Source organism: Polyodon spathula, chromosome 2, assembly GCF_017654505.1.
Source record: "Polyodon spathula isolate WHYD16114869_AA chromosome 2, ASM1765450v1, whole genome shotgun sequence".
Taxonomy (NCBI): domain Eukaryota; kingdom Metazoa; phylum Chordata; class Actinopteri; order Acipenseriformes; family Polyodontidae; genus Polyodon; species Polyodon spathula.
The window spans coordinates 101,547,833-101,575,141 of record NC_054535.1 but is presented as its reverse complement, the minus strand read 5'-3'; the positions used below and the strand labels follow the sequence as shown (position 1 = coordinate 101,575,141).

The 27,309-nt window shown below is 43.7% G+C and overlaps 2 protein-coding genes and 1 long non-coding RNA gene across 9 annotated transcripts in view; 1 reads left to right on the top strand and 2 right to left on the bottom strand.

The window, feature by feature from the left end:
- Window positions 1-15,752: 15,752 nt before the first annotated feature.
- Window positions 15,753-23,387, bottom strand: LOC121305663 (survival motor neuron protein 1-like). Its single transcript, XM_041237360.1, has 9 exons — window positions 23,271-23,387; window positions 22,322-22,393; window positions 21,197-21,322; window positions 19,496-19,693; window positions 19,152-19,316; window positions 18,830-18,901; window positions 18,337-18,447; window positions 18,007-18,099; window positions 15,753-15,905 (listed from the first exon to the last, which is right to left on the bottom strand). Exons 1-8 carry the CDS (start codon window positions 23,313-23,315, stop codon window positions 18,043-18,045), a joined length of 846 nt encoding a protein of 281 aa, XP_041093294.1. The 5' UTR covers window positions 23,316-23,387; the 3' UTR covers window positions 15,753-15,905; window positions 18,007-18,042.
- A 758-nt stretch (window positions 23,388-24,145) lies between these two features.
- The window catches only part of LOC121305610 (transcription factor TFIIIB component B'' homolog), a 31,937-nt gene continuing 28,773 nt past the window's right edge, over window positions 24,146-27,309 (top strand). For all 7 annotated transcript variants that reach the window (XM_041237336.1, XM_041237342.1, XM_041237328.1 and 4 more), the window contains exons 1-2: window positions 24,146-24,259; window positions 26,469-26,714. In XM_041237336.1, coding sequence (XP_041093270.1) covers window positions 26,470-26,714 — 245 coding nt within the window. In that variant the 5' untranslated portion in view covers window positions 24,146-24,259; window position 26,469. The remainder of the gene's footprint in view (window positions 24,260-26,468; window positions 26,715-27,309) is intronic.
- Window positions 24,991-25,546, bottom strand: LOC121305655. Its single transcript, XR_005948110.1, has 3 exons — window positions 25,527-25,546; window positions 25,296-25,471; window positions 24,991-25,046 (listed from the first exon to the last, which is right to left on the bottom strand). It is a non-coding gene; the product is annotated as an uncharacterized LOC121305655 (long non-coding RNA).

Here is a 27,309-nt window from a genome sequence, read left to right as displayed (position 1 = left end):
ATCTGCATTCAGGCAGTGTTGTGTTAGTGTAGGAGCCTGAGCCATGCCTGAATGATCTGCATTCAGGCAGTGTTGTGTTAGTGTAGGAGCCTGAGCCATGCCTGAATGATCTGCATTCAGGCAGTGTTGTGTTAGTGTAGGAGCCTGAGCCATGCCTGAATGATCTGCATTCAGGCAGTGTTGTGTTAGTGTAGGAGCCTGAGCCATGCCTGAATGATCTGCATTCAGGCAGTGTTGTGTTAGTGTAGGAGCCTGAGCCATGCCTGAATGATCTGCATTCAGGCAGTGTTGTGTTAGTGTAGGAGCCTGAGCCATGCCTGAATGATCTGCATTCAGGCAGTGTTGTGTTAGTGTAGGAGCCTGAGCCATGCCTGAATGATCTGCATTCAGGCAGTGTTGTGTTAGTGTAGGAGCCTGAGCCATGCCTGAATGATCTGCATTCAGGCAGTGTTGTGTTAGTGTAGGAGCCTGAGCCATGCCTGAATGATCTGCATTCAGGCAGTGTTGTGTTAGTGTAGGAGCCTGAGCCATGCCTGAATGATCTGCATTCAGGCAGTGTTGTGTTAGTGTAGGAGCCTGAGCCATGCCTGAATGATCTGCATTCAGGCAGTGTTGTGTTAGTGTAGGAGCCTGAGCCATGCCTGAATGATCTGCATTCAGGCAGTGTTGTGTTAGTGTAGGAGCCTGAGCCATGCCTGAATGATCTGCATTCAGGCAGTGTTGTGTTAGTGTAGGAGCCTGAGCCATGCCTGAATGATCTGCATTCAGGCAGTGTTGTGTTAGTGTAGGAGCCTGAGCCATGCCTGAATGATCTGCATTCAGGCAGTGTTGTGTTAGTGTAGGAGCCTGAGCCATGCCTGAATGATCTGCATTCAGGCAGTGTTGTGTTAGTGTAGGAGCCTGAGCCATGCCTGAATGATCTGCATTCAGGCAGTGTTGTGTTAGTGTAGGAGCCTGAGCCATGCCTGAATGATCTGCATTCAGGCAGTGTTGTGTTAGTGTAGGAGCCTGAGCCATGCCTGAATGATCTGCATTCAGGCAGTGTTGTGTTAGTGTAGGAGCCTGAGCCATGCCTGAATGATCTGCATTCAGGCAGTGTTGTGTTAGTGTAGGAGCCTGAGCCATGCCTGAATGATCTGCATTCAGGCAGTGTTGTGTTAGTGTAGGAGCCTGAGCCATGCCTGAATGATCTGCATTCACACAGTGTTGTGTTAGTGTAGGAGCCTGAGCCATGCCTGAATGATCTGCATTCAGGCAGTGTTGTGTTAGTGTAGGAGCCTGAGCCATGCTGAATGATCTGCATTCAGGCAGTGGTGCGCTGCATTCAGGTAGTCACAACTTACGAGACGTCCGGCACACATGGATCACATTGTCCCTCGAGCCTGAGCCATGCCTGAATGATCTGCATTCAGGCAGTGTTGTGTTAGTGTAGGAGCCTGAGCCATGCCTGAATGATCTGCATTCAGGCAGTGTTGTGTTAGTGTAGGAGCCTGAGCCATGCCTGAATGATCTGCATTCAGGCAGTGTTGTGTTAGTGTAGGAGCCAGAGCCATGCCTGAATGATCTGCATTCAGGCAGTGTTGTGTTAGTGTATGAGCCTGAGCCATGCCTGAATGATCTGCATTCAGGCAGTGTTGTGTTAGTGTAGGAGCCTGAGCCATGCCTGAATGATCTGCATTCAGGCAGTGTTGTGTTAGTGTATAAGCCTGAGCCATGCCTGAATGATCTGCATTCAGGCAGTGTTGTGTTAGTGTAGGACCCTGAGCCATGCCTGAATGATCTGCACTCAGGCAGTGTTTGTGTTAGGACAGGCAGTGTTGTGTTAGTGTACTGTGCCTGAGCCATGCCTGAATGATCTGCATTCAGGCAGTGTTGTGTTAGTGTAGGAGCCTGAGCCATGCCTGAATGATCTGCATTCAGGCAGTGTTGTGTTAGTGTAGGAGCCTGTGCCATGCCATCTGCATTCACTCAGTGTTGTGTTAGTGTAGGAGCCTGTGCCATGCCTGAATGAATTCAGGCAGTGTTGTGTTAGTGTAGGAGCCAGCCATGCCTGAATGATCTGCATTCAGGCAGTGTGTGTTAGTGTAGGAGCCTGCCATGCCTGAATGATCTGCAAAGGCAGTGTTGTGTTAGTGTAGGAGCCTGAGCCATGCCTGAATGATCTGCATTCAGGCAGTGTTGTGTTAGTGTAGGACCCGAGAGCATAACGAGGCGCAGTCTTCCCAGCGACAGCGTGAGATCAGGGAAGGCGAGCAGCGAGTGGGCAGGAAAAAAGCAAAGTTCAGCCATCACGAAAAGTAGCAGAGTGTTGTTTCGAAGCCTCTGTCTCCAGAAGTGGTTTTACGTCATTCTCATCCTGAAGCCATGTCTGTAATCATCAGACATTCAACATTGGAGAGGCTGTGTCAGAGGCTGACAGAACTGGAATGAGGGAACTGGTCACTCAGTTTAGACGTAAGTGTGCACACATATGCTCATTCAGAAGGGTAGCAGTGCCGTTTTGTTAGTATACAGACACCGAGGGGAGCCGATGCCGGTTTACACTATTCGGCGATGGAGAACAGGTGCAGTTTTAGTACCCCCTGCGACGAGCAGGACATTGAGTGGGTAGATTTGTATCGGTATGACAAGTGTCTGATAGAGTTGCATTCATGCAGTGGTTTAAAGTACAGAGATTTATGGTCTGAGCCAGGATTCCGAGTGCGTGTAGGGACGGGGTGCAATAATTGACAAACCGTCCATTCGGGTGGACGAAACAATATACTGCATGTGGAAGTAATCCGAGAAACCCAGCGTGTGCTAAACCCTGAGACTTCCAACAGCTAAACATGGTCTGCAAGCCAGTAATCTGTGACACCTGCTTGATGTGGGAAATCCGAGAAAACCCAACGGAGCTAAACCAAGTGTGCGTAAAGTGCCGCGTGATCCAGGATTTGCATCCGAGAAAAAACTAGTAAGTATGCTAGAAATGGAGCTGGAAGAAGTGAGACAGCAACAGGATCTTGAGGAACTGGCACACCCACAATTCATGGAAGTCTGCATCACCCCTAACAGACTGAAAGCCACCAGGGAGATAGAAGGTCAGAACAGCTGGGTTCAGGTAGGCAGAAGCAGGGAAAATAAGAAACTTCGTCAAACACAACCACCAGAAATCAAAACAACCAACAGATTTGAGTCACTTCAGAATTGTGATGAGCAGAACCAACAACAAGAGAATGAAAGGAACAACATCCAGGACCCCATTGACAGTGGTGACCAGACAGCAAAAAGAAGGGAGGTCATGATTGTTGGGGACTCCATATTGAGAAACACAGCAAGTTCAGTTCGCAGTTTGGACCCCCTTACTACAACAGTGTGCTGCCTTCCGGGAGCCTCGGTCAAGCACATCACTGAAAACGTGGACAGGCTCCTAGAACGAACAGGAGACGACCCGGTAGTAGTCGTCCACATCGGTACAAACAACATTGGAAGAGACAGACCAAAATCCCTGCAAAACAAATTCAGAGAGCTAGGAAGGAAATTAAAAGAGAAAACCAAAACTGTGGTATTTTCTGGTATACTACCGGCACCTTGCAAAGGACCATATGGACAGCTGGAAATAATTAATCAAAACGCATGGCTGAAGACGTGGTGCACACGGGAAGGCTTCACCTATCTTGATCATTGGACCACATTCTACAACGAGGACTATCTGTATAGACGGGATGGACTGCATTTAAATAACAAGGGAACCAGTCTACTCGGAGAAAAGATCCTCGAGCAGGTTCGGAAGCATTTAAACTAGAAAGGAAGGGGGGAGAAATCAACAAAAAAAACAGAAGGGAGACCGCATCAAAACAAGAACAACAACTCAGGTAAGACAACCATTAAATGTATTTATCTAAATGCTAGAAGTATCAGAAACAAAATTCTAGAACTTGAAGCTACTGCACTAACAGGTAACTATGATGTGATAGGTGTTACAGAAACTTGGTTATCTGAGAGTGATGGGGACGAATATAATATTTGTGGGTATACACTGTATAGGAAAGACAGGCAGGACAGAAGAGGAGGAGGGGTAGCGCTATACATAAGAAACAGTCTTGAAGCCCAGGTGTTAAACCTGGACAAAGAAAATAAAACCGAATCAATATGGGTCAGAATAACAGACAAAAATTCAAAAGGCATAATAATAGGAGCATGCTATAGACCGCCAGATTCAGACGGTGAGCACAATAATCTGTTATACAATGACATTAGAAATGTGTGTAGCAAAGGAGAAGCCATACTAATGGGGGATTTCAACTTCCCCCAAATAAAATGGGAAAACCCGGTGGGTAGCGCGAAGGATGAAATAGAAATGGTGGAAATGACAAATGACTGCTTCCTAACACAATTTGTGAAGGCACCCACTAGAGGGGAGGCATGCCTTGATTTAGTCTTTTCAAATAACGAAGATAGAATAACTAAAACAGAGGTCAGAGAACCACTGGCAAACTCAGACCACAACATGGTCTCATTTGAAGTGTTTTTTAAATCCCCAAAAGTAAAGACTAAAGTTAAGGTTTACAATTTTAGAAAAGCAAACTATGAAGGTATGAAACAGAGACTAACAGAAGTAGATTGGAGTAAAATAGAGAAAACACCCACAGAAGAAGGATGGTTGTTCTTCAAAAATGTAGTACTAGAGGCGCAAAACAATTACATCCCTAAAGTAGACAAATCTAAATGTAAAACTAAATTGCCAAAATGGTTTAATAGATCAATAAAAAAAAATATTCAGCGAAAAAAGGCACTTTACAGAGCATTAAAAAAGGACCAAAAAGAAAGTACGCAGAAAGAGTACACAGAACTGCAAACGCAAGTCAAAAAGGAAGTTAGAAAGGCCAAGAGAGAAATAGAAATGAACATTGCTAAGGGAGCTAAAACCAATTCCAAAATGTTTTTCCAATATTACAACAGCAAGAGAACATTCAAAGAGGAGATTAAATGTTTAAGAGATACAAATGGCAAAATCGTAGAGGAAGAAAAAAAAATAGCAAATATGTTAAATGATTACTTTTCACAAGTTTTTACAAAGGAAGATACTGACAACATGCCCCACATGTCATCCAGTTCCTATCCAGTTTTAAATAACTTTAGCATAACTGAGGCAGAAGTGTTAAAGGGACTAGGAGCTCTTAAAATAAACAAATCCCCTGGGCCAGATGAGATCCTCCCAGTAGTACTCAAAGAAATGAAAGAAGTAATTTACAAACCGCTAACCAAGATCATGCAGCAGTCTCTTGACACAGGGGTGGTACCGACAGACTGGAAAATTGCAAACGTAATACCGATCCACAAAAAGGGAAACAAAACTGAACCAGGTAACTACAGACCAGTAAGCCTGACTTCTATTATATGCAAACTTATGGAAACTATAATAAGATCCAAAATGGAAAATTACCTATATGGTAACAGGGTCCTGGGAGACAGTCAACATGGTTTTAGGAAAGGGAGATCGTGCCTAACTAACTTGCTTGATTTTTTTGAGGATGCAACATCGATAATGGATAATTGCAAAGCATATGACATGGTTTATTTAGATTTCCAGAAAGCTTTTGACAAAGTCCCGCACAAAAGATTAATTCTCAAACTGAACGCAGTTGGGATTCAAGGAAACACATGTACATGGATTAGGGAGTGGTTAACATGTAGAAAACAGAAAGTACTGATTAGAGGAAAAACCTCAGAATGGAGTGTGGTAACCAGCGGTGTACCACAGGGATCAGTATTAGGTCCTCTGCTATTCCTAATCTACATTAATGATTTAGATTCTGGTATAGTAAGCAAACTTGTTAAATTTGCAGACGACACAAAAGTAGGAGGAGTGGCAAACACTGTTGCAGCAGCAAAGGTCATTCAAAATGATCTAGACAAGATTCAGAACTGGGCAGACACATGGCAAATGACATTTAATAGAGAAAAGTGTAAGGTACTGCACGCAGGAAATAAAAATGTACATTATAAATATCATATGGGAGATACTGAAATTGGAGAAGGAATCTATGAAAAAGACCTAGGAGTTTTTGTTGACTCAGAAATGTCTTCATCTAGGCAATGTGGGGAAGCTATAAAAAAGGCTAACAAGATGCTCGGATACATTGTGAAAAGTGTTGAATTTAAATCAAGGGAAGTAATGTTAAAACTGTACAATGCATTAGTAAGACCTCATCTTGAATATTGTGTGCAGTTCTGGTCACCTCACTATAAAAAAAGATATTGCTGCTCTAGAAAGAGTGCAAAGAAGAGCGACCAGAATTATTCCGGGCTTAAAAGGCATGTCATATGCAGACAGGCTAAAAGAATTGAATCTGTTCAGTCTTGAACAAAGAAGACTATGTGGCGACCTAATTCAAGCATTCAAAATTCTAAAAGGTATTGACAGTGTCGACCCAAGGGACTTTTTCAGCCTGAAAAAAAGAAACAAGGACCAGGGGTCACAAATGGAGATTAGACAAAGGGGCATTCAGAACAGAAAATAGGAGGCACTTTTTTACACAGAGAATTGTGAGGGTCTGGAATCAACTCCCCAGTAATGTTGTTGAAGCTGACACCCTGGGATCCTTCAAGAAGCTGCTTGATGAGATTTTGGGATCAATAAGCTACTAACAACCAAACGAGCAAGATGGGCCGAATGGCCTCCTCTCGTTTGTAAACTTTCTTATGTTCTTATGTTCTTATGAGCCTGAGCCATGCCTGAATGATCTGCATTCACACAGTGTTGTGTTAGTGTAGGAGCCTGAGCCATGCCTGAATGATCTGCATTCAGGCAGTGTTGTGTTAGTGTAGGAGCCTGAGCCATGCCTGAATGATCTGCATTCAGGCAGTGTTGTGTTAGTGTAGGAGCCTGAGCCATGCCTGAATGATCTGCATTCAGGCAGTGTTGTGTTAGTGTAGGAGCCTGAGCCATGCCTGAATGATCTGCATTCAGGCAGTGTTGTGTTAGTGTAGGAGCCTGAGCCATGCCTGAATGATCTGCATTCAGGCAGTGTTGTGTTAGTGTAGGAGCCTGAGCCATGCCTGAATGATCTGCATTCAGGCAGTGTTGTGTTAGTGTAGGAGCCTGAGCCATGCCTGAATGATCTGCATTCAGGCAGTGTTGTGTTAGTGTAGGAGCCTGAGCCATGCCTGAATGATCTGCATTCAGGCAGTGTTGTGTTAGTGTAGGAGCCTGAGCCATGCCTGAATGATCTGCATTCAGGCAGTGTTGTGTTAGTGTAGGAGCCTGAGCCATGCCTGAATGATCTGCATTCAGGCAGTGTTGTGTTAGTGTAGGAGCCTGAGCCATGCCTGAATGATCTGCATTCAGGCAGTGTTGTGTTAGTGTAGGAGCCTGAGCCATGCCTGAATGATCTGCATTCAGGCAGTGTTGTGTTAGTGTAGGAGCCTGAGCCATGCCTGAATGATCTGCATTCAGGCAGTGTTGTGTTAGTGTAGGAGCCTGAGCCATGCCTGAATGATCTGCATTCAGGCAGTGTTGTGTTAGTGTAGGAGCCTGAGCCATGCCTGAATGATCTGCATTCAGGCAGTGTTGTGTTAGTGTAGGAGCCTGAGCCATGCCTGAATGATCTGCATTCACACAGTGTTGTGTTAGTGTAGGAGCCTGAGCCATGCCTGAATGATCTGCATTCAGGCAGTGTTGTGTTAGTGTAGGAGCCTGAGCCATGCCTGAATGATCTGCATTCAGGCAGTGTTGTGTTAGTGTAGGAGCCTGAGCCATGCCTGAATGATCTGCATTCAGGCAGTGTTGTGTTAGTGTAGGAGCCTGAGCCATGCCTGAATGATCTGCATTCAGGCAGTGTTGTGTTAGTGTAGGAGCCTGAGCCATGCCTGAATGATCTGCATTCAGGCAGTGTTGTGTTAGTGTAGGAGCCTGAGCCATGCCTGAATGATCTGCATTCAGGCAGTGTTGTGTTAGTGTAGGAGCCTGAGCCATGCCTGAATGATCTGCATTCAGGCAGTGTTGTGTTAGTGTAGGAGCCTGAGCCATGCCTGAATGATCTGCATTCAGGCAGTGTTGTGTTAGTGTAGGAGCCTGAGCCATGCCTGAATGATCTGCATTCAGGCAGTGTTGTGTTAGTGTAGGAGCCTGAGCCATGCCTGAATGATCTGCATTCAGGCAGTGTTGTGTTAGTGTAGGAGCCTGAGCCATGCCTGAATGATCTGCATTCAGGCAGTGTTGTGTTAGTGTAGGAGCCTGAGCCATGCCTGAATGATCTGCATTCAGGCAGTGTTGTGTTAGTGTAGGAGCCTGAGCCATGCCTGAATGATCTGCATTCAGGCAGTGTTGTGTTAGTGTAGGAGCCTGAGCCATGCCTGAATGATCTGCATTCAGGCAGTGTTGTGTTAGTGTAGGAGCCTGAGCCATGCCTGAATGATCTGCATTCAGGCAGTGTTGTGTTAGTGTAGGAGCCTGAGCCATGCCTGAATGATCTGCATTCAGGCAGTGTTGTGTTAGTGTAGGAGCCTGAGCCATGCCTGAATGATCTGCATTCAGGCAGTGTTGTGTTAGTGTAGGAGCCTGAGCCATGCCTGAATGATCTGCATTCAGGCAGTGTTGTGTTAGTGTAGGAGCCTGAGCCATGCCTGAATGATCTGCATTCAGGCAGTGTTGTGTTAGTGTAGGAGCCTGAGCCATGCCTGAATGATCTGCATTCAGGCAGTGTTGTGTTAGTGTAGGAGCCTGAGCCATGCCTGAATGATCTGCATTCAGGCAGTGTTGTGTTAGTGTAGGAGCCTGAGCCATGCCTGAATGATCTGCATTCAGGCAGTGTTGTGTTAGTGTAGGAGCCTGAGCCATGCCTGCATTCAGGCAGTGTTGTGTTAGTGTAGGTGCCTGAGCCATGCCTGATGATCTGCATTCAGGCAGTGTTGTGTTAGTGTAGGAGCCTGAGCCATGCCTGAATGATCTGCATTCAGGCAGTGTTGTGTTAGTGTAGGAGCCTGAGCCATGCCTGAATGATCTGCATTCAGGCAGTGTTGTGTTAGTGTAGGAGCCTGAGCCATGCCTGAATGATCTGCATTCAGGCAGTGTTGTGTTAGTGTAGGAGCCTGAGCCATGCCTGAATGATCTGCATTCAGGCAGTGTTGTGTTAGTGTAGGAGCCTGAGCCATGCCTGAATGATCTGCATTCAGGCAGTGTTGTGTTAGTGTAGGAGCCTGAGCCATGCCTGAATGATCTGCATTCAGGCAGTGTTGTGTTAGTGTAGGAGCCTGAGCCATGCCTGAATGATCTGCATTCAGGCAGTGTTGTGTTAGTGTAGGAGCCTGAGCCATGCCTGAATGATCTGCATTCAGGCAGTGTTGTGTTAGTGTAGGAGCCTGAGCCATGCCTGAATGATCTGCATTCAGGCAGTGTTGTGTTAGTGTAGGAGCCTGAGCCATGCCTGAATGATCTGCATTCATTCAGGCAGTGTTGTGTTAGTGTAGGAGCCTGAGCCATGCCTGAATGATCTGCATTCAGGCAGTGTTGTGTTAGTGTAGGAGCCTGAGCCATGCCTGAATGATCTGCATTCAGGCAGTGTTGTGTTAGTGTAGGAGCCTGAGCCATGCCTGAATGATCTGCATTCAGGCAGTGTTGTGTTAGTGTAGGAGCCTGAGCCATGCCTGAATGATCTGCATTCAGGCAGTGTTGTGTTAGTGTAGGAGCCTGAGCCATGCCTGAATGATCTGCATTCAGGCAGTGTTGTGTTAGTGTAGGAGCCTGAGCCATGCCTGAATGATCTGCATTCAGGCAGTGTTGTGTTAGTGTAGGAGCCTGAGCCATGCCTGAATGATCTGCATTCAGGCAGTGTTGTGTTAGTGTAGGAGCCTGAGCCATGCCTGAATGATCTGCATTCAGGCAGTGTTGTGTTAGTGTAGGAGCCTGAGCCATGCCTGAATGATCTGCATTCAGGCAGTGTTGTGTTAGTGTAGGAGCCTGAGCCATGCCTGAATGATCTGCATTCAGGCAGTGTTGTGTTAGTGTAGGAGCCTGAGCCATGCCTGAATGATCTGCATTCAGGCAGTGTTGTGTTAGTGTAGGAGCCTGAGCCATGCCTGAATGATCTGCATTCAGGCAGTGTTGTGTTAGTGTAGGAGCCTGAGCCATGCCTGAATGATCTGCATTCAGGCAGTGTTGTGTTAGTGTAGGAGCCTGAGCCATGCCTGAATGATCTGCATTCAGGCAGTGTTGTGTTAGTGTAGGAGCCTGAGCCATGCCTGAATGATCTGCATTCAGGCAGTGTTGTGTTAGTGTATGAGCCTGAGCCATGCCTGAATGATCTGCATTCAGGCAGTGTTGTGTTAGTGTAGGAGCCTGAGCCATGCCTGAATGATCTGCATTCAGGCAGTGTTGTGTTAGTGTAGGAGCCTGAGCCATGCCTGAATGATCTGCATTCAGGCAGTGTTGTGTTAGTGTAGGAGCCTGAGCCATGCCTGAATGATCTGCATTCAGGCAGTGTTGTGTTAGTGTAGGAGCCTGAGCCATGCCTGAATGATCTGCATTCAGGCAGTGTTGTGTTAGTGTAGGAGCCTGAGCCATGCCTGAATGATCTGCATTCAGGCAGTGTTGTGTTAGTGTAGGAGCCTGAGCCATGCCTGAATGATCTGCATTCAGGCAGTGTTGTGTTAGTGTAGGAGCCTGAGCCATGCCTGAATGATCTGCATTCAGGCAGTGTTGTGTTAGTGTAGGAGCCTGAGCCATGCCTGAATGATCTGCATTCAGGCAGTGTTGTGTTAGTGTAGGAGCCTGAGCCATGCCTGAATGATCTGCATTCAGGCAGTGTTGTGTTAGTGTAGGAGCCTGAGCCATGCCTGAATGATCTGCATTCAGGCAGTGTTGTGTTAGTGTAGGAGCCTGAGCCATGCCTGAATGATCTGCATTCAGGCAGTGTTGTGTTAGTGTAGGAGCCTGAGCCATGCCTGAATGATCTGCATTCAGGCAGTGTTGTGTTAGTGTAGGAGCCTGAGCCATGCCTGAATGATCTGCATTCAGGCAGTGTTGTGTTAGTGTAGGAGCCTGAGCCATGCCTGAATGATCTGCATTCAGGCAGTGTTGTGTTAGTGTAGGAGCCTGAGCCATGCCTGAATGATCTGCATTCAGGCAGTGTTGTGTTAGTGTAGGAGCCTGAGCCATGCCTGAATGATCTGCATTCAGGCAGTGTTGTGTTAGTGTAGGAGCCTGAGCCATGCCTGAATGATCTGCATTCAGGCAGTGTTGTGTTAGTGTAGGAGCCTGAGCCATGCCTGAATGATCTGCATTCAGGCAGTGTTGTGTTAGTGTAGGAGCCTGAGCCATGCCTGAATGATCTGCATTCAGGCAGTGTTGTGTTAGTGTAGGAGCCTGAGCCATGCCTGAATGATCTGCATTCAGGCAGTGTTGTGTTAGTGTAGGAGCCTGAGCCATGCCTGAATGATCTGCATTCAGGCAGTGTTGTGTTAGTGTAGGAGCCTGAGCCATGCCTGAATGATCTGCATTCAGGCAGTGTTGTGTTAGTGTAGGAGCCTGAGCCATGCCTGAATGATCTGCATTCAGGCAGTGTTGTGTTAGTGTAGGAGCCTGAGCCATGCCTGAATGATCTGCATTCAGGCAGTGTTGTGTTAGTGTAGGAGCCTGAGCCATGCCTGAATGATCTGCATTCAGGCAGTGTTGTGTTAGTGTAGGAGCCTGAGCCATGCCTGAATGATCTGCATTCAGGCAGTGTTGTGTTAGTGTAGGAGCCTGAGCCATGCCTGAATGATCTGCATTCAGGCAGTGTTGTGTTAGTGTAGGAGCCTGAGCCATGCCTGAATGATCTGCATTCAGGCAGTGTTGTGTTAGTGTAGGAGCCTGAGCCATGCCTGAATGATCTGCATTCAGGCAGTGTTGTGTTAGTGTAGGAGCCTGAGCCATGCCTGAATGATCTGCATTCAGGCAGTGTTGTGTTAGTGTAGGAGCCTGAGCCATGCCTGAATGATCTGCATTCAGGCAGTGTTGTGTTAGTGTAGGAGCCTGAGCCATGCCTGAATGATCTGCATTCAGGCAGTGTTGTGTTAGTGTAGGAGCCTGAGCCATGCCTGAATGATCTGCATTCAGGCAGTGTTGTGTTAGTGTAGGAGCCTGAGCCATGCCTGAATGATCTGCATTCAGGCAGTGTTGTGTTAGTGTAGGAGCCTGAGCCATGCCTGAATGATCTGCATTCAGGCAGTGTTGTGTTAGTGTAGGAGCCTGAGCCATGCCTGAATGATCTGCATTCAGGCAGTGTTGTGTTAGTGTAGGAGCCTGAGCCATGCCTGAATGATCTGCATTCAGGCAGTGTTGTGTTAGTGTAGGAGCCTGAGCCATGCCTGAATGATCTGCATTCAGGCAGTGTTGTGTTAGTGTAGGAGCCTGAGCCATGCCTGAATGATCTGCATTCAGGCAGTGTTGTGTTAGTGTAGGAGCCTGAGCCATGCCTGAATGATCTGCATTCAGGCAGTGTTGTGTTAGTGTAGGAGCCTGAGCCATGCCTGAATGATCTGCATTCAGGCAGTGTTGTGTTAGTGTAGGAGCCTGAGCCATGCCTGAATGATCTGCATTCAGGCAGTGTTGTGTTAGTGTAGGAGCCTGAGCCATGCCTGAATGATCTGCATTCAGGCAGTGTTGTGTTAGTGTAGGAGCCTGAGCCATGCCTGAATGATCTGCATTCAGGCAGTGTTGTGTTAGTGTAGGAGCCTGAGCCATGCCTGAATGATCTGCATTCAGGCAGTGTTGTGTTAGTGTAGGAGCCTGAGCCATGCCTGAATGATCTGCATTCAGGCAGTGTTGTGTTAGTGTAGGAGCCTGAGCCATGCCTGAATGATCTGCATTCAGGCAGTGTTGTGTTAGTGTAGGAGCCTGAGCCATGCCTGAATGATCTGCATTCAGGCAGTGTTGTGTTAGTGTAGGAGCCTGAGCCATGCCTGAATGATCTGCATTCAGGCAGTGTTGTGTTAGTGTAGGAGCCTGAGCCATGCCTGAATGATCTGCATTCAGGCAGTGTTGTGTTAGTGTAGGAGCCTGAGCCATGCCTGAATGATCTGCATTCAGGCAGTGTTGTGTTAGTGTAGGAGCCTGAGCCATGCCTGAATGATCTGCATTCAGGCAGTGTTGTGTTAGTGTAGGAGCCTGAGCCATGCCTGAATGATCTGCATTCAGGCAGTGTTGTGTTAGTGTAGGAGCCTGAGCCATGCCTGAATGATCTGCATTCAGGCAGTGTTGTGTTAGTGTAGGAGCCTGAGCCATGCCTGAATGATCTGCATTCAGGCAGTGTTGTGTTAGTGTAGGAGCCTGAGCCATGCCTGAATGATCTGCATTCAGGCAGTGTTGTGTTAGTGTAGGAGCCTGAGCCATGCCTGAATGATCTGCATTCAGGCAGTGTTGTGTTAGTGTAGGAGCCTGAGCCATGCCTGAATGATCTGCATTCAGGCAGTGTTGTGTTAGTGTAGGAGCCTGAGCCATGCCTGAATGATCTGCATTCAGGCAGTGTTGTGTTAGTGTAGGAGCCTGAGCCATGCCTGAATGATCTGCATTCAGGCAGTGTTGTGTTAGTGTAGGAGCCTGAGCCATGCCTGAATGATCTGCATTCAGGCAGTGTTGTGTTAGTGTAGGAGCCTGAGCCATGCCTGAATGATCTGCATTCAGGCAGTGTTGTGTTAGTGTAGGAGCCTGAGCCATGCCTGAATGATCTGCATTCAGGCAGTGTTGTGTTAGTGTAGGAGCCTGAGCCATGCCTGAATGATCTGCATTCAGGCAGTGTTGTGTTAGTGTAGGAGCCTGAGCCATGCCTGAATGATCTGCATTCAGGCAGTGTTGTGTTAGTGTAGGAGCCTGAGCCATGCCTGAATGATCTGCATTCAGGCAGTGTTGTGTTAGTGTAGGAGCCTGAGCCATGCCTGAATGATCTGCATTCACACAGTGTTGTGTTAGTGTAGGAGCCTGAGCCATGCCTGAATGATCTGCATTCAGGCAGTGTTGTGTTAGTGTAGGAGCCTGAGCCATGCCTGAATGATCTGCATTCAGGCAGTGTTGTGTTAGTGTAGGAGCCTGAGCCATGCCTGAATGATCTGCATTCAGGCAGTGTTGTGTTAGTGTAGGAGCCTGAGCCATGCCTGAATGATCTGCATTCAGGCAGTGTTGTGTTAGTGTAGGAGCCTGAGCCATGCCTGAATGATCTGCATTCACTCAGTGTTGTGTTAGTGTAGGAGCCTGTGCCATGCCTGAATGATCTGCATTCAGGCAGTGTTGTGTTAGTGTAGGAGCCTGAGCCATGCCTGAATGATCTGCATTCAGGCAGTGTTGTGTTAGTGTAGGAGCCTGAGCCATGCCTGAATGATCTGCATTCAGGCAGTGTTGTGTTAGTGTAGGAGCCTGAGCCATGCCTGAATGATCTGCATTCAGGCAGTGTTGTGTTAGTGTAGGAGCCTGAGCCATGCCTGAATGATCTGCATTCAGGCAGTGTTGTGTTAGTGTAGGAGCCTGAGCCATGCCTGAATGATCTGCATTCAGGCAGTATTGTGTTAGTGTAGGAGCCTGAGCCATGCCTGAATGATCTGCATTCAGGCAGTGTTGTGTTAGTGTAGGAGCCTGAGCCATGCCTGAATGATCTGCATTCAAGCAGTGTTGTGTATGAGCCTGAGCCATGCCTGAATGATCTGCATTCAGGCAGTGTTGTGTTAGTGTAGGAGCCTGAGCCATGCCTGAATGATCTGCATTCAGGCAGTGTTGTGTTAGTGTATGAGCCTGAGCCATGCCTGAATGATCTGCATTCAGGCAGTGTTGTGTTAGTGTAGGAGCCTGAGCCCTCACGGTGACTTACTGACGTAGTCCGTCAAAGCCCAACACATCTCCGGACTCCGTGTACGTACTTACCTATACGGCTAGTCGCTGTCACAACGTACAATCACATCCTCGGACTCTGTACACGACACTTCCACTCGGGACTTAAGTCCGTCAAACCCAATCAGCATCCTCGACTCTTACGGACTTTACTAGACGTAAGTCCTTCACAAACACAATCACTACCTCCTCGGACTCTGGACTAACACCAGCCACCACACAGAAGGAGGCCCGACTTACTAGACTTAAGCCGGCTCACCCACAACTACATGCTAACCCACACCTCGGACCCCCGGTGCCACCGTGTACGCCCCCCCCCCGACTTACAGACGTAAGTCGTGTCACAACAAACAATCACAACCCCAATATCGCCCCGCGACTCGGTACATCCTCCCCGAGCCATACTATGATCTCATGGGCTGCTCAGATAAGCATCCAGCGATGAGCCATGCCTGAATGATCTGCATTCAGGCAGTGTTGTGTTAGTGTATGAGCCTGAGCCATGCCTGAATGATCTGCAATCTTAATGTAAGGGGTAGGGCAGAATAGTTTGCAAGTGTGAAGCAAAAATGATAAGTGAAAGAAATAATGGTAAAGTGAACAGTATATATGAAAGTGCAAGAGGTTAAGGAATGTGGCAAAAAAACAAGCATTTTTATCAGCCCCAGGTGGTGTGAACGGTGCAGCGGCAGAAACAGCTTTGTAAAACCCCTGCTTCAAAGGATTACTTTATCCTGTATGGAATCCACAGTACAACTTGACCTAGAGAGTCATTAAAAACAATATCCACTCAATATGAAGCCAATATCGCAAAACGGTCTGGTCTTTATCATTCAGTCTTCGCCAAGAAAAAAAAAACAAAAAACAAAAAACAAAATGACTTTGTAAGATTTTTTTTTTTATTTACAACAAATACAAAGTATAGAACTAGTTAAAAATAAAAATAAGCTAACAGCAGCTGCAGTTCTGGTTTGCTCGCCAGTGTGACTTGCTGATATCCAAATGGACGAGTCATCTCACTGCACATGCTGAAAAACATTGCATTCCTCTCCCTGGGAGAGAATTCAATCTATAAACAAACACAGAGAAAATCAGTCTCCAGAATCTATTAAACAAGGGGACACAATTGCATGCAGCCCTAACAGGGGTAGAATCTGACAGTTGTATGACATAGTGAAATCTTCATGGTTTACAATTCCATTGCATTTCAGCAGATTGGGTAATCTTCTGCAATACAGAGAACTACAAGAGTATTTCCCCCTTTTCTGTTCTTACAAGCTAGCAGTAGTTAATATCCAGTCCAAGCAGCTTTTCTAATTGGTGCAGCAGAAAGATTGACACTGGGGCGGGTTTTTATCAGTCTATCTGGAGCTTCATTGGTGCACTGAGCGTTTATGCTGTAGTGGGCGTGGTATGGTATCAATTCCACGGTGTCATTAACTTTATTACAAGCATTTTTTTTTTTCCTGAAGTTTGTTATATATTTAGTAAAATGGCATCTCTAAACAAGTGAATGCAGTCAAGCCGCGCTTGGAAGTATTTTGAGGAACCAGACGAGAAAACCATGGTATGTAAATAATTATGCCAAACAAAATTGCCGTACCACAAAAACACATTCAGTGCGTCACCATTTGAAATGAAAACATTCTGCATTACTGTCGATGGATTTACTGATGGCAGTAAAAAGCAAACATTCGTAATAAACAGAATGCTCCAGTTGACTACTGACGTTTATTTAACCCTCATCCCTGACAACCCCCCCCCCCCCCCCCCCCCCCCCCCCCCCCCCCCCCCCCCCCCCCCCCCCCCCACACCCCCCCCCCCCCCCCCCCCAACATTAATTAAAAGAACACATACATGTAAAGTATGTATAGGTTTTAAATTTACCAGTACACTTTTACACAAATTGTGTTTAAAAAAAATTATATGTCCTTGATATCTATGTAATTTGTCAACAGAAGGGGATATTTGAAATAAACAATAGAAAAGAAATAATTCTATAACACATGTATTCACTTTGTGCCCACTGCTGGGCCAGCACAGGTGCCTTGCAATAGTGCAGTACAAATACAAAGAGAGACATTTACTAAGATAAAAATAATAATATACGTGCTTTTAAAAAGACCAAATTCCTACTGAGCTTATTTTCTTTCTTGTTTTAGATTCTGTTGATTTTTTAGTATTACACGCAACACAGTCGCTATACGATCGTTACCTTTATTAAAAATGTGCACGGATGAATCTACCGGTTAAACGACTAATCCCCATAAATTAACCAATCAAATAGTACTTCACCAACTTCAATATATACTTTGGTGTTTTTCTTTTTTTCTATTTTTACTTTGTAGTTAATGTTTTAACATCGCAAAGACTTATTTGCTTATTTAGGGTTTCTTTGCTTAGAAAATACTAACCTGGGCTGACTGTGTACATCAGCATGTAATATAAAGTGTGTGTGTGTGTGTGTGTGTGTGTGTGTAGATCTGGTTTAAACACTGACACCTGTACAGCACTTAAATGCTCATAAAAATGTACCAAAAGCACATCCCTATTTTTTTTTTTTTTATACATATCTTGCAACAATTCAACTGGATTGGAGCCAACAAAGGACTTCCTTTTTTTCTGAGAGCTAGCAAAGGACTAGCAAGCACTAAACCAGTTTTCATCAAAATTTAACAAAGCCTGTCAACAGAATCTCTTTATGGCAATTAATATCTAGCACACAGTACGGAATGTCTGAGAACCTTGAAGTAGCCTCCCCCCCACCCCCCGTCCTAAATCCTGTCTGCAATCTGACATGTAGACACTTGAACTTTATTGCAAAGTGAAAAAGCTACCACTTTTGACCTACACTACAGAGTGGGACATTTGCCTTAATAAAATAAAAAAGCCAAGGAATGGAATACACAACTGTAATACTGATCAAGACACAATGCCCACATGTTTTGTATTCAGATTATTCACACAAAACAAACACTGACTCATTTCCTATGGCATCCCTACGATGCAAAATACCCTCTTGATCCCCCATCCAGTATACAGTACAAAGCAAAATGCTTTCTACAGACTTGAATGCAAGGCTGCATCTGTCACTGCTGTTCGGGAAAGACTGCAGACTTTAACACAGGGTATTAAGAGATTTGCAATGATGAAAAAGTAACCCAACCAACCCGTCACAATTGTGTGTCCAGGACAAGCAGTGCAGTTCATTTGTGGCATGAACGATTTCCTAAAGCAGCTTCCTTTCTGCCTTGTTTGAGTCCCTGTTGTGAATAGAAGAGTGTTTACTTGTTTGTGTAATTACAACCAGTCAACCTCCCCCTTTCAAGTCGCACAAAAGTCAGAACGGTAGTACATATTTCATACTGGGGCAAAAAAAACCATACTAACATTCTGCATGAACACACAAGATTATTTCAGAGACCTTGTTGAAGTTGAAAAACAACACACTGCTCAAAAGATACATGCCACAGGGTTTGATTTGGGGTTGCACTACTTACTAGATAGTAGCCAGTGTGATAGCCGCTCATGTACCATGCTATCAACATGCTGCCCAAGGCTTCATCATCCTCATTTGAATCAGGGCCCATTGGAGGTGGAGGAGGGATGAGCTAGAATGAAGAGAGAGAGAGAGAGAATACTCCAGCTTAGTCTGCACACCGGACACAGGACTAAACCCGAGAGCTTCAGTTAAGTTTCAGACTTGTGTAAAATCCAGAATTCATCCAGGTTCCCAAGCAAAAATCCATGTGGACTGAGACACTAGAATATTTATACAATGAGGGTTCCCATGTTTAATTTGTGTGTCATTTCAATATCAATTTAAAATAATGTTTAATATTTTCTTCTTTTTTTTTTTAAATACATACATACACACAACAGTCTACTGGAACTTCATTCGGAGTGTGTGTTTCATTCCAGGATATATTTATTATATATTTTATTTGACATCACATTGCAAAGGCAACAGTATAGAAACAGAGAAATTCTCACCGGTGGTCCAGCAGGAATTGTTGGAGGAAAGCCTGGGAAGATAGGAGGCGACCCCCCAAACCTGGGCTCAGGCTGCACAAAACAAAAAAAGAAACCAGGACAAAATGATATTTGGGTATTTAGCACTGGAGGAGATATTGCCTGCTTTGCACGCTGAGGGGGACATGGTGGGATGGTTCATAACCCTTGCTCAGTGTTAAGACCTCTGATTCTTATCCAATGATGTGCAATACAAAATCTTTAGCTATAAAAACTGTCAGTCTCTGTTAGAACAGTAAGAACCTTCTCAAACCAGATTCTGACTGAATGAAGTCATTCTCACCATGCCAAGCCCTGCCACTGCCGGTGGGAGTGGTGGCCAACTGTGACTCAAATGTGGCAGAGAAGCAGCCGACTTGGGTTTGGGTTTGGATTTGGTTCTGGTTCTGTACTGCTGTGGTGTGGGAGATCTGTCACTCTCTTCTGTTGAAAACGGAGCACCTTTTTCCTGTTATAACAAAGACAATGGGGGGGGGTAACTAAACTCAGTAACTAAGGTTGAGTAAATGTATGTTACTTAAGCTCTGGGAAAACAAAAAGAAAGCATGTCTATATTTTAAATAACTGCCATTGAGTACAGAAGTAGCATGAATCACACAGACAATGTGTGTCTTAAACGGTTCTTACCTCTTCCAAAACTGCTTTCTCACTTTCTGCTTCAGAATGATCAGACAGAAGATCCGATAGGCTCTGTTGTTCCTTATTTCCATATGATGTGTAAATAACATTACAAGTCCCTTTCTTTACATCTATAGATGTAATAGTTGCTTGGTATGCATTGCCATCTGCTGACCATACAGCATTACAAGTATCCCCAACCTTCCACTATAGAGGAAGAAAACACAGGCAGAACACATTAAAATCATACATTTCAGTTCAAATCCCTCCGTCACAAATAACAAACGTTACAAGTAAATGCAAACAACTTATTATAGTAAATAACGGTCTTCAGCCAGAAATACAAACAGATAGTAATCTGTAATGAGGATGTCACTTCAGAATACATGCAAGAGGAATATGTATTCCAAAACACTGCAATAGGAACACCATATCAGGTTATCTCAAATAAGTTAGGAGAGGAGTGCTTCACATGGGGTATGCTCATTACAGTACTGTATTACAAAAATGGATTATTCAATTTCCCTGGGATGTTATGCAATTGCTCCCACTATGGCTCATGAAGGACTTCATGTATCAAACACATCGGCAAGGGAACAGCAACTCTGTGTTTTACATATGTCACTCTGCTTTACATTTGAGAATACTCTGCTCTTTTATTCTTATCAACTGCATGAGAAAAGGTACTACTCCCTCTGCTGGTATTAAAGAGGAGTGACAAGGTAACTTCTACTTAGTTTAAGAAGCATTTTAAGTCCAAACCTAGAATATATAACATTATACGTATTACATTTAAAAGCAAAATGTACTTTCAGAATGCAGACAAATGACAAGTGCCAAGACAAGGATCTTAACCCACATGGGGCTTATAATGAGGTTAATAAAAGCAGTAATTTATTTATTTTATTTATTATTTATATACATACACACAGCTCCCTCGCTATAAGGCTCTCGGTTATAACTCCCTAGTGACTTATGCAATATTTCTACAGTAAATACTGTACCGGTGTTGTTCAAACTGTAAACTTCTCAATCTAACTTCCATTTCTGTTCCATTACTTTTGACACAGTATCTGGCAGTAGCTGGCACTTTATAACACAAACATGTTATTCATTTGTTTTATAACTAAATAAATATTAGGCCAATTACATGGTTATCGTTTCTAATGTATTTACTTTTTTGCAGCGAGAGGAGCTGCAGCTTTCTCAGGGAGATGAGGCACTTCATCCCCACTCCAGCAGCTGAACCTGGGGCGAGCCCATTCCCTCTTCCCCTCGCCCAAACCACTCTCATTCTCGCACTGGGTTTGCTTGTCTGTCGCTTCGAACTGAACTCCAGACCGCCGTTTAGCCAGGCTATTTATAGTTTAAAAACTGCTCATTAAAATGATCCACTAACGGGAATGTTACCTTTTTTTTTTTTATATAAAACATATAGCATTGATTACATGGTGCTTTACACATGTTCAATTCATGGAAAGTTACATTTTTGCTTCACTATATCTGCATTATAGAGAGGGAGTTATTTTATTTTGTATTTTAGTCAGATGTGTGCTGTTATGTGTCCCGTGGTGCCCCCCACTCCCTCCCCCATTTATAATGATCATATTGTGTGTGTCCCGAGGCCCGCGTTACAGCAAGGGAGCACTGTGCACTATTTTTATGTGCATGTCTATATAACACATTACATTGGGATTGAGTAATTTATACCTCTTTGTCTGGCACTGCATTGCTTTTCTTCCTGCTCTTGTTCTTTTTGCTGTTCTTCCGTTTCGTTCCTGTACTGGATTGTTCTTTGTTGGATGACTCTGTACTATCCTCATTCTTCAGTGCATTCTAAATGTGGAAATAAAAAACAGTGAATCAATACAGTTAAGCAACAAAATGGCCCCTTTTGTCTTTCAAACTCAGCCACAGAAATAACATCTGCTAGCTGTCATGCAAATCCAAATGAAATAACTAAACACTGAAACCGATGAAGTAGTATTACCTGAAAGTCTTTTACTCAGGAACATGAGAAAGGTTACTAATGAGAGGAGGCCATTAGGCCCATCTTGCTCATTTGGTTGCTAGTAGCTTATTGATCCCAGAATCTCATCAAGCATCTTCTTGAAGGATTCCAGGATGTCAGCTTCAACAACATTACTGTGGAGTTGGTTCCAGACCCTCACGATTCTCTGTGTAAAACAGTGCCACCTATTTTCTGTTCTGAATGACCCTTTATTTAACCTCCATTTGTGACTGCTGGTCTTTGTTTCTTTTTTCTGGGTCGACATTGTCAATGCCTTTTAGAATTCTGAATGCTTCAATCAAATCGCCGCATAGTCTTCTTTGTTCAAGACTGAATAGATTAAATTATTTTAATCCGTCTGCATGACTTGCCTTTTAAACCAGGAATAATTCTGGTCACTCTTCTTTGCACTCTTTCTAGAGCAGCAATTTCCTTTTTGTAGCGAGGTGACCAGAACTTGCTCTTATTAGGGTTACCATGGAATGAATGACTGTGTGATTGCAGTTTTGGGTGAACATTATTTCTGAAGCTACAGATAAAGTCTGAATTACTTTACCTTCATCAAGCCCATTTTTAAAGTAGCACTGGGCTATGTTCTGAATTCAGTTTCATATGTTTTAAGATGATCTGCTGAAGTGATAAATGAATTGTACTGTACACTTTTCATAGGAAATTGCATTGCCACTGTTGCCTGGGCCAGTAACCAGCAATACATGAACATGGATTACTGGCGTTAGTTGCATAAGTAAACTGAGGTCATCACAGAGTTATTTTATTTGTTTTAGTCAGTGGGCATCAACTATAAAACAACAACAGTATGGTACCTTAAAGGAAGTGACGGCTTTATCATAAGCCTTTATTAATGCAGTGTCATCCCATATATCCGAATCATCACTCTGCAAGGAAAAGATGAAAAGTATAAGAGTAGATTACATATTACTTTGCATACTAGCAAGGAAGACAAGAGAGACTGTGTACAGGTGACTGTGTAGCCCTCCAGTTACAGCTCTTATGAACTAGGTAAGGGTTCTTGTTGATACGCTGCCACTGGCACCATCTGTCACATCAGTTTGTCCAAACTGCAGTTAGGCTTCAAACTTCCAGATAAGAGAAACAGGTTGTAATTATACAGACACCGTTTGCTTGGAGACAAGCTTGCCCTGGACTGTGCTATACCTCTGAAACGGGCATTAACACATGCAGTCTCTTCAGTTTTAAACTCAACAGGTTTACAACACAAGCTGTTAGGACCTTATTGAAAACAATGTGTGCGAAACCAGTGGTAGGTAGGGGGTACCCTGAGAACATGTTCAAAAATGCCTCAGTATTGTAGGTGAAAGATAACCAGCTTTACTTCCTGTGCAATAATAAGCAGAATTATTAAGCCGTTATTCCCTCTTTCCAGTCTGTCCTATTCATTTGATGTACTCGTTTACCAAACAATTCGCTTAACAAAATCTAATGCCTTGGCTAAAAGTTCAATTTACAGCCGGGTTTTCTGTTAACCTTGGTTTCAAGCTGGAGGTAGTTGAAACAAGCGGAATAATTAACATCTTTAAACGAACTGAACCTCTTCGTTGCACTATAAAAGCAAATAGCGGTAGAAATATATAAATATAGATATCGTAAATAAACATCTCCATCCTGTTGACTTTCTAGTAATTCGTCACGCTCATCTGACAAAGTAGTGCCAGGCCTGAGTAGTGTCACCATGCTGCTTGTAACAAAAAAACTAAAACCTCACATAAACGAGTTGGTTTTATTAAGACCTACCTGTCCACCACGTTTAAAGAGCACCTCTTTCTGGCCGTTAGCCATGACTGTATACTCGCTCACACAACGCCTTTACTCAGCCCTGACTGGTGCGGGTCTAACACACAGTTTAAAATGCGATGTCATAAGCAAGCGACAAACACTGACACGCCCAATAGTTTAGCTTTCCAGTTTGCTTGTCAAATGTTTTGAGGTGCTTGCACTCGGGGATCCCTCTCGACTGTCGTCCTCAATAACTCCACACTCAGTCATGCTGGTGCCAGTAAAATGTTTGAGAATCACTGGATAAAACATGTACTAAAGCTGGTTTCCAAAATATGAACCTTGGGATTGTTTTGATGTAGAAAAACATGAAAAGTACAGCTTTATTAAGTTTCATTTAACAACATTAAATTTAGCTCTTTTCAAGGCAAGCACAATACGCCTGGGTTTGTTTTAATATGTCACATTATTATTATTATTATTATTATTATTATTATTATTATTATTATTATTATTGGACTACATCTAACGTAATATTCACAATATCTACTATGGTAAATATAACAACTATATAAATCAGAAAATAATAAATGTGTTGGTGAAAGCACGCTGTATATTTCTTTGTCGAATATGTGTGACCAGATTTTAGTACAGCCAATTAAACTGGGCTCTCGCTGATGCAAAACATTGTAACATAACAGACCCTCTGACCGCAATCCTTGTAACCTGCGAATTACTGGCGTTTCATCGTATAGCTCGCTGGGAATTGCAGTTCTCTTGTTTGACAACACTCAATACAGGCAACGTATCTTCACCAGGATTCAAACTACAATATCCACAACCCCCTTTCTGTGACAGGCAGGCGGTAGTGACTTCACAGGGCTCCAGAGAAAGTAGTATGGCGACCGGCATAGCGTGGTGAACAGAGAGAAAATTGGATTATTGAAGCTGCTGTTGCCACGTTCATGGATGCCACTTTGATAGGATAGAGAAGCCGCTGTATGCAGGTGATATTATTATTGATCTGTATTACTTTTCAATAAAAAAAAATTGAAATCGCTGCACGGGAGTCGAGTTTAAATGTTGTTTTGCTGCTATGCTAGTGCATGCCAGAGTTATTTAATTTATATTACTAAATCTATTGTATATATTGCATTTTAACTCGGTACAACTTTATTATTGTCATTCATTATTCATTATTGTCGAAGTCTAGATGAATTGAACAGGATGATATGAAATGTCAATGTGTAGGGTTATTTTGGTACTAGCTAGTTCAGCCGGTAAGTGATTCTTTATGTTGCAGTGTAGTTTTGTGGATTACAGTACTTGTAATTTTTAATCCCGATGTAGACGGCTATTTAGATTAAGCCATTTCTTATACGAAGATATACAAAGAAAATACCCTCCGTCCCTCCCTCCCTCCACTGCTGCTCTTACCTGATATACAAAGAAAATACCCTCCCTCCTCCACTGCTGCTCTTACCTGATATACAAAGAAAATACCCTCCCTCCTCCACTGCTGCTCTTACCTGATATACAAAGAAAATACCCTCCCTCCACTGCTGCTCTTACCTGATATACAAAGAAAATACCCTACCCCCCTCCACTGCTGCTCTTACCTGATATACAAAGAAAATACCCTCCCTCCTCCACTGCTGCTCTTACCTGATATACAAAGAAAATACCCTCCCTCCACTGCTGCTCTTACCTGATATACAAAGAAAATACCCTCCCTCCACTGCTGCTCTTACCTGATATACAAAGAAAATACCCTCCCTCCACTGCTGCTCTTACCTGATATACAAAGAAAATACCCTCCCTCCTCCACTGCTGCTCTTACCTGATATACAAAGAAAATACCCTCCCTCCTCCACTGCTGCTCTTACCTGATATACAAAGAAAATACCCTCCCTCCACGCTGCTCTTACCTGATATACAAAGGGACCCTCCCTCCTCCTGATACTGCTGCTCTTACCTGATATACAAAGAAAAAGCTGCTCTTACCTGTGACATGAACCCTCCCTCCTCCACTGCTGCTCTTACCTGATATACAAAGAAAATACCCTCCCTCCACTGCTGCTCTTACCTGATATACAAAGAAAATACCCTCCCCGCTCCACTGCTGCTCTTACCTGATATACAAAGAAAATACCCTCCCTCCACTGCTGCTCTTACCTGATATACAAAGAAAATACCCCTCCCTCCACTGCTGCTCTTACCTGATATGCTCTTACCTGATATACAAAGAAAAACCCTCCCTCTTGCTGCTCTTACCTGATATACAAAGAAAATAATTTAGACTAGTCTTCTAAGGGAATAGATAATCTTCTAAAATAAAGAACCTTTGTTTTTAATCATCTTTAGTACCATGCCTATTTAAACATAGATAGATAATCACAGTGTGTGTTTATGCATATTTGTACGTGTGTGTGTGGGTGTGCTTTTTATCTGTATATACATGATGTGTGTAAACAGTCAATACTAGACCACAGTTTTACAGCAACTGATTACGCAGCAAAAGATCTCATCAGTACATCTTATAGTGATATTTTTCATTTACTAAAGACTAACACAGCAAAACAAAGCACATAAGAATAAAATAATCAACAGTCATATTAATTAATTGTGCAATGCGATATCGTTTCCTGAACTAAATGTGCTAGGTTTCATATCGCTCTTCTAAGTCACCGCACAAGACATTTTACAATGCTATAACATATACTCACTGTATTTAGTACACTTTGAGTCAAAAAAACAATCTTATATAGAAAACTCAGGTTGCTCATTTAAAAAAATAAATAAATAAAAAATACAATTTCATAAAGGGTTACTGAGTCAGCTGTATAATTACAGTTCGGCCTTCTTCACCAACATCGCTTGTAAGCTCGAAACTGATTGGTCCATTGCAATTCACTGTGTCCATAGAAACATAACTCCGGAAACAAGAGAAGCAATGTTTTACTTGACTTACATACATAATGAATTGTGCAAATTTACGTTATTTTGCTGGAAGAAAATGAACATTTTGAATACTGTTCACTGGAACATACTAGCACTGTACAACCTTTTTTAAATAACTATTTTAGGCGGCTCATAATGCAAAGTAGACTGCAGTTTAGCCTGCCGTCGGCTGGAAATGAGAAGGCTGGTACTATATGCATGAAATGTGACACCTTGCATTGAAACTTGATTTCATTATTATGTCTTGTTATCCAGGATGATACGAAGATCTAGAATTAGCGTCAGGCCTAACGTAAGGCCGGGTGGTAGGGGCCTGTCCTCTTCATCTCAAGAACCGAAGCCAGCGGCAGAGCCTCCTCCTGGCTCTCCAAAAGCCCAAAAGAGAGATGCTGCTGGTAGAGAGCCCCAGGATGAAGCACTCAAAGCTGGGTCTGAGAGTGCACCACCGCCTCCCCCCTTAACCAAAGACACTCGAGCTGAACAGCAAGCTTCCCTTAACCAGTAAGTATTGCATCATACCAGTGAACCGTAACATTTTGTGATTTGTTGAAAGAGTACATGAAAAAAAATGGAATGATGAATTTTGGTTTCAGCTCTTCCAAGTTTTAGTGAATTTTGAAGAAACCCTTTTGGCAGTGGGTAGGAACATTGTGATTTGTGGATATTTGTTGAGGTAGGTATGAAAGGTCAGAGGCTGTATGCTATGCGCACATATCATAATTCAGCCTTGTTGTGTACCATGTGTTGTTTGTACTGCAGGGGGTGCTTTACATTGTTTTTTTATTGTTATAATGAATCATCCTATCTCGCATCATTGTTAAATTGTGCTGTTTGGGTCCCCTTAAAACCATTCAAGTTATCATTTAAACCTGGGGTTTTGAGGATTCTTGTATTAAGGATTCATTGACAAACCTTGATCAATTTGGCACAGTTTGTTTCTGTGAAAGCTTGTGACTTTTAATTAATTGAAAGACTTGGTGGCACTGATTAGAAAATTACATTTGTATAAAGCTTCATAATGATAGGGGTAATTGCAGGTTGGTAATGCAGGGCATGAAGTTAAGGTCATGAAGGGCAGGGCAATGTCGCCTTCATT

Excerpts from the sequence above, each read along its gene's own strand:
- LOC121305663 (XM_041237360.1), bottom strand. The coding sequence starts at position 23,315 with ATGGCTAACGGCCAGAAAGAGGTGCTCTTTAAACGTGGTGGACAG. Across the intron at positions 19,317-19,495 it reads AGAAAGCAGTTTTGGAAGAG|GAAAAAGGTGCTCCGTTTTC; the intron begins GTAAGAACCGTT and ends TTGTTATAACAG. Across the intron at positions 18,448-18,829 it reads CAATTCCTGCTGGACCACCG|CTCATCCCTCCTCCACCTCC; the intron begins GTGAGAATTTCT and ends TCTTCATTCTAG.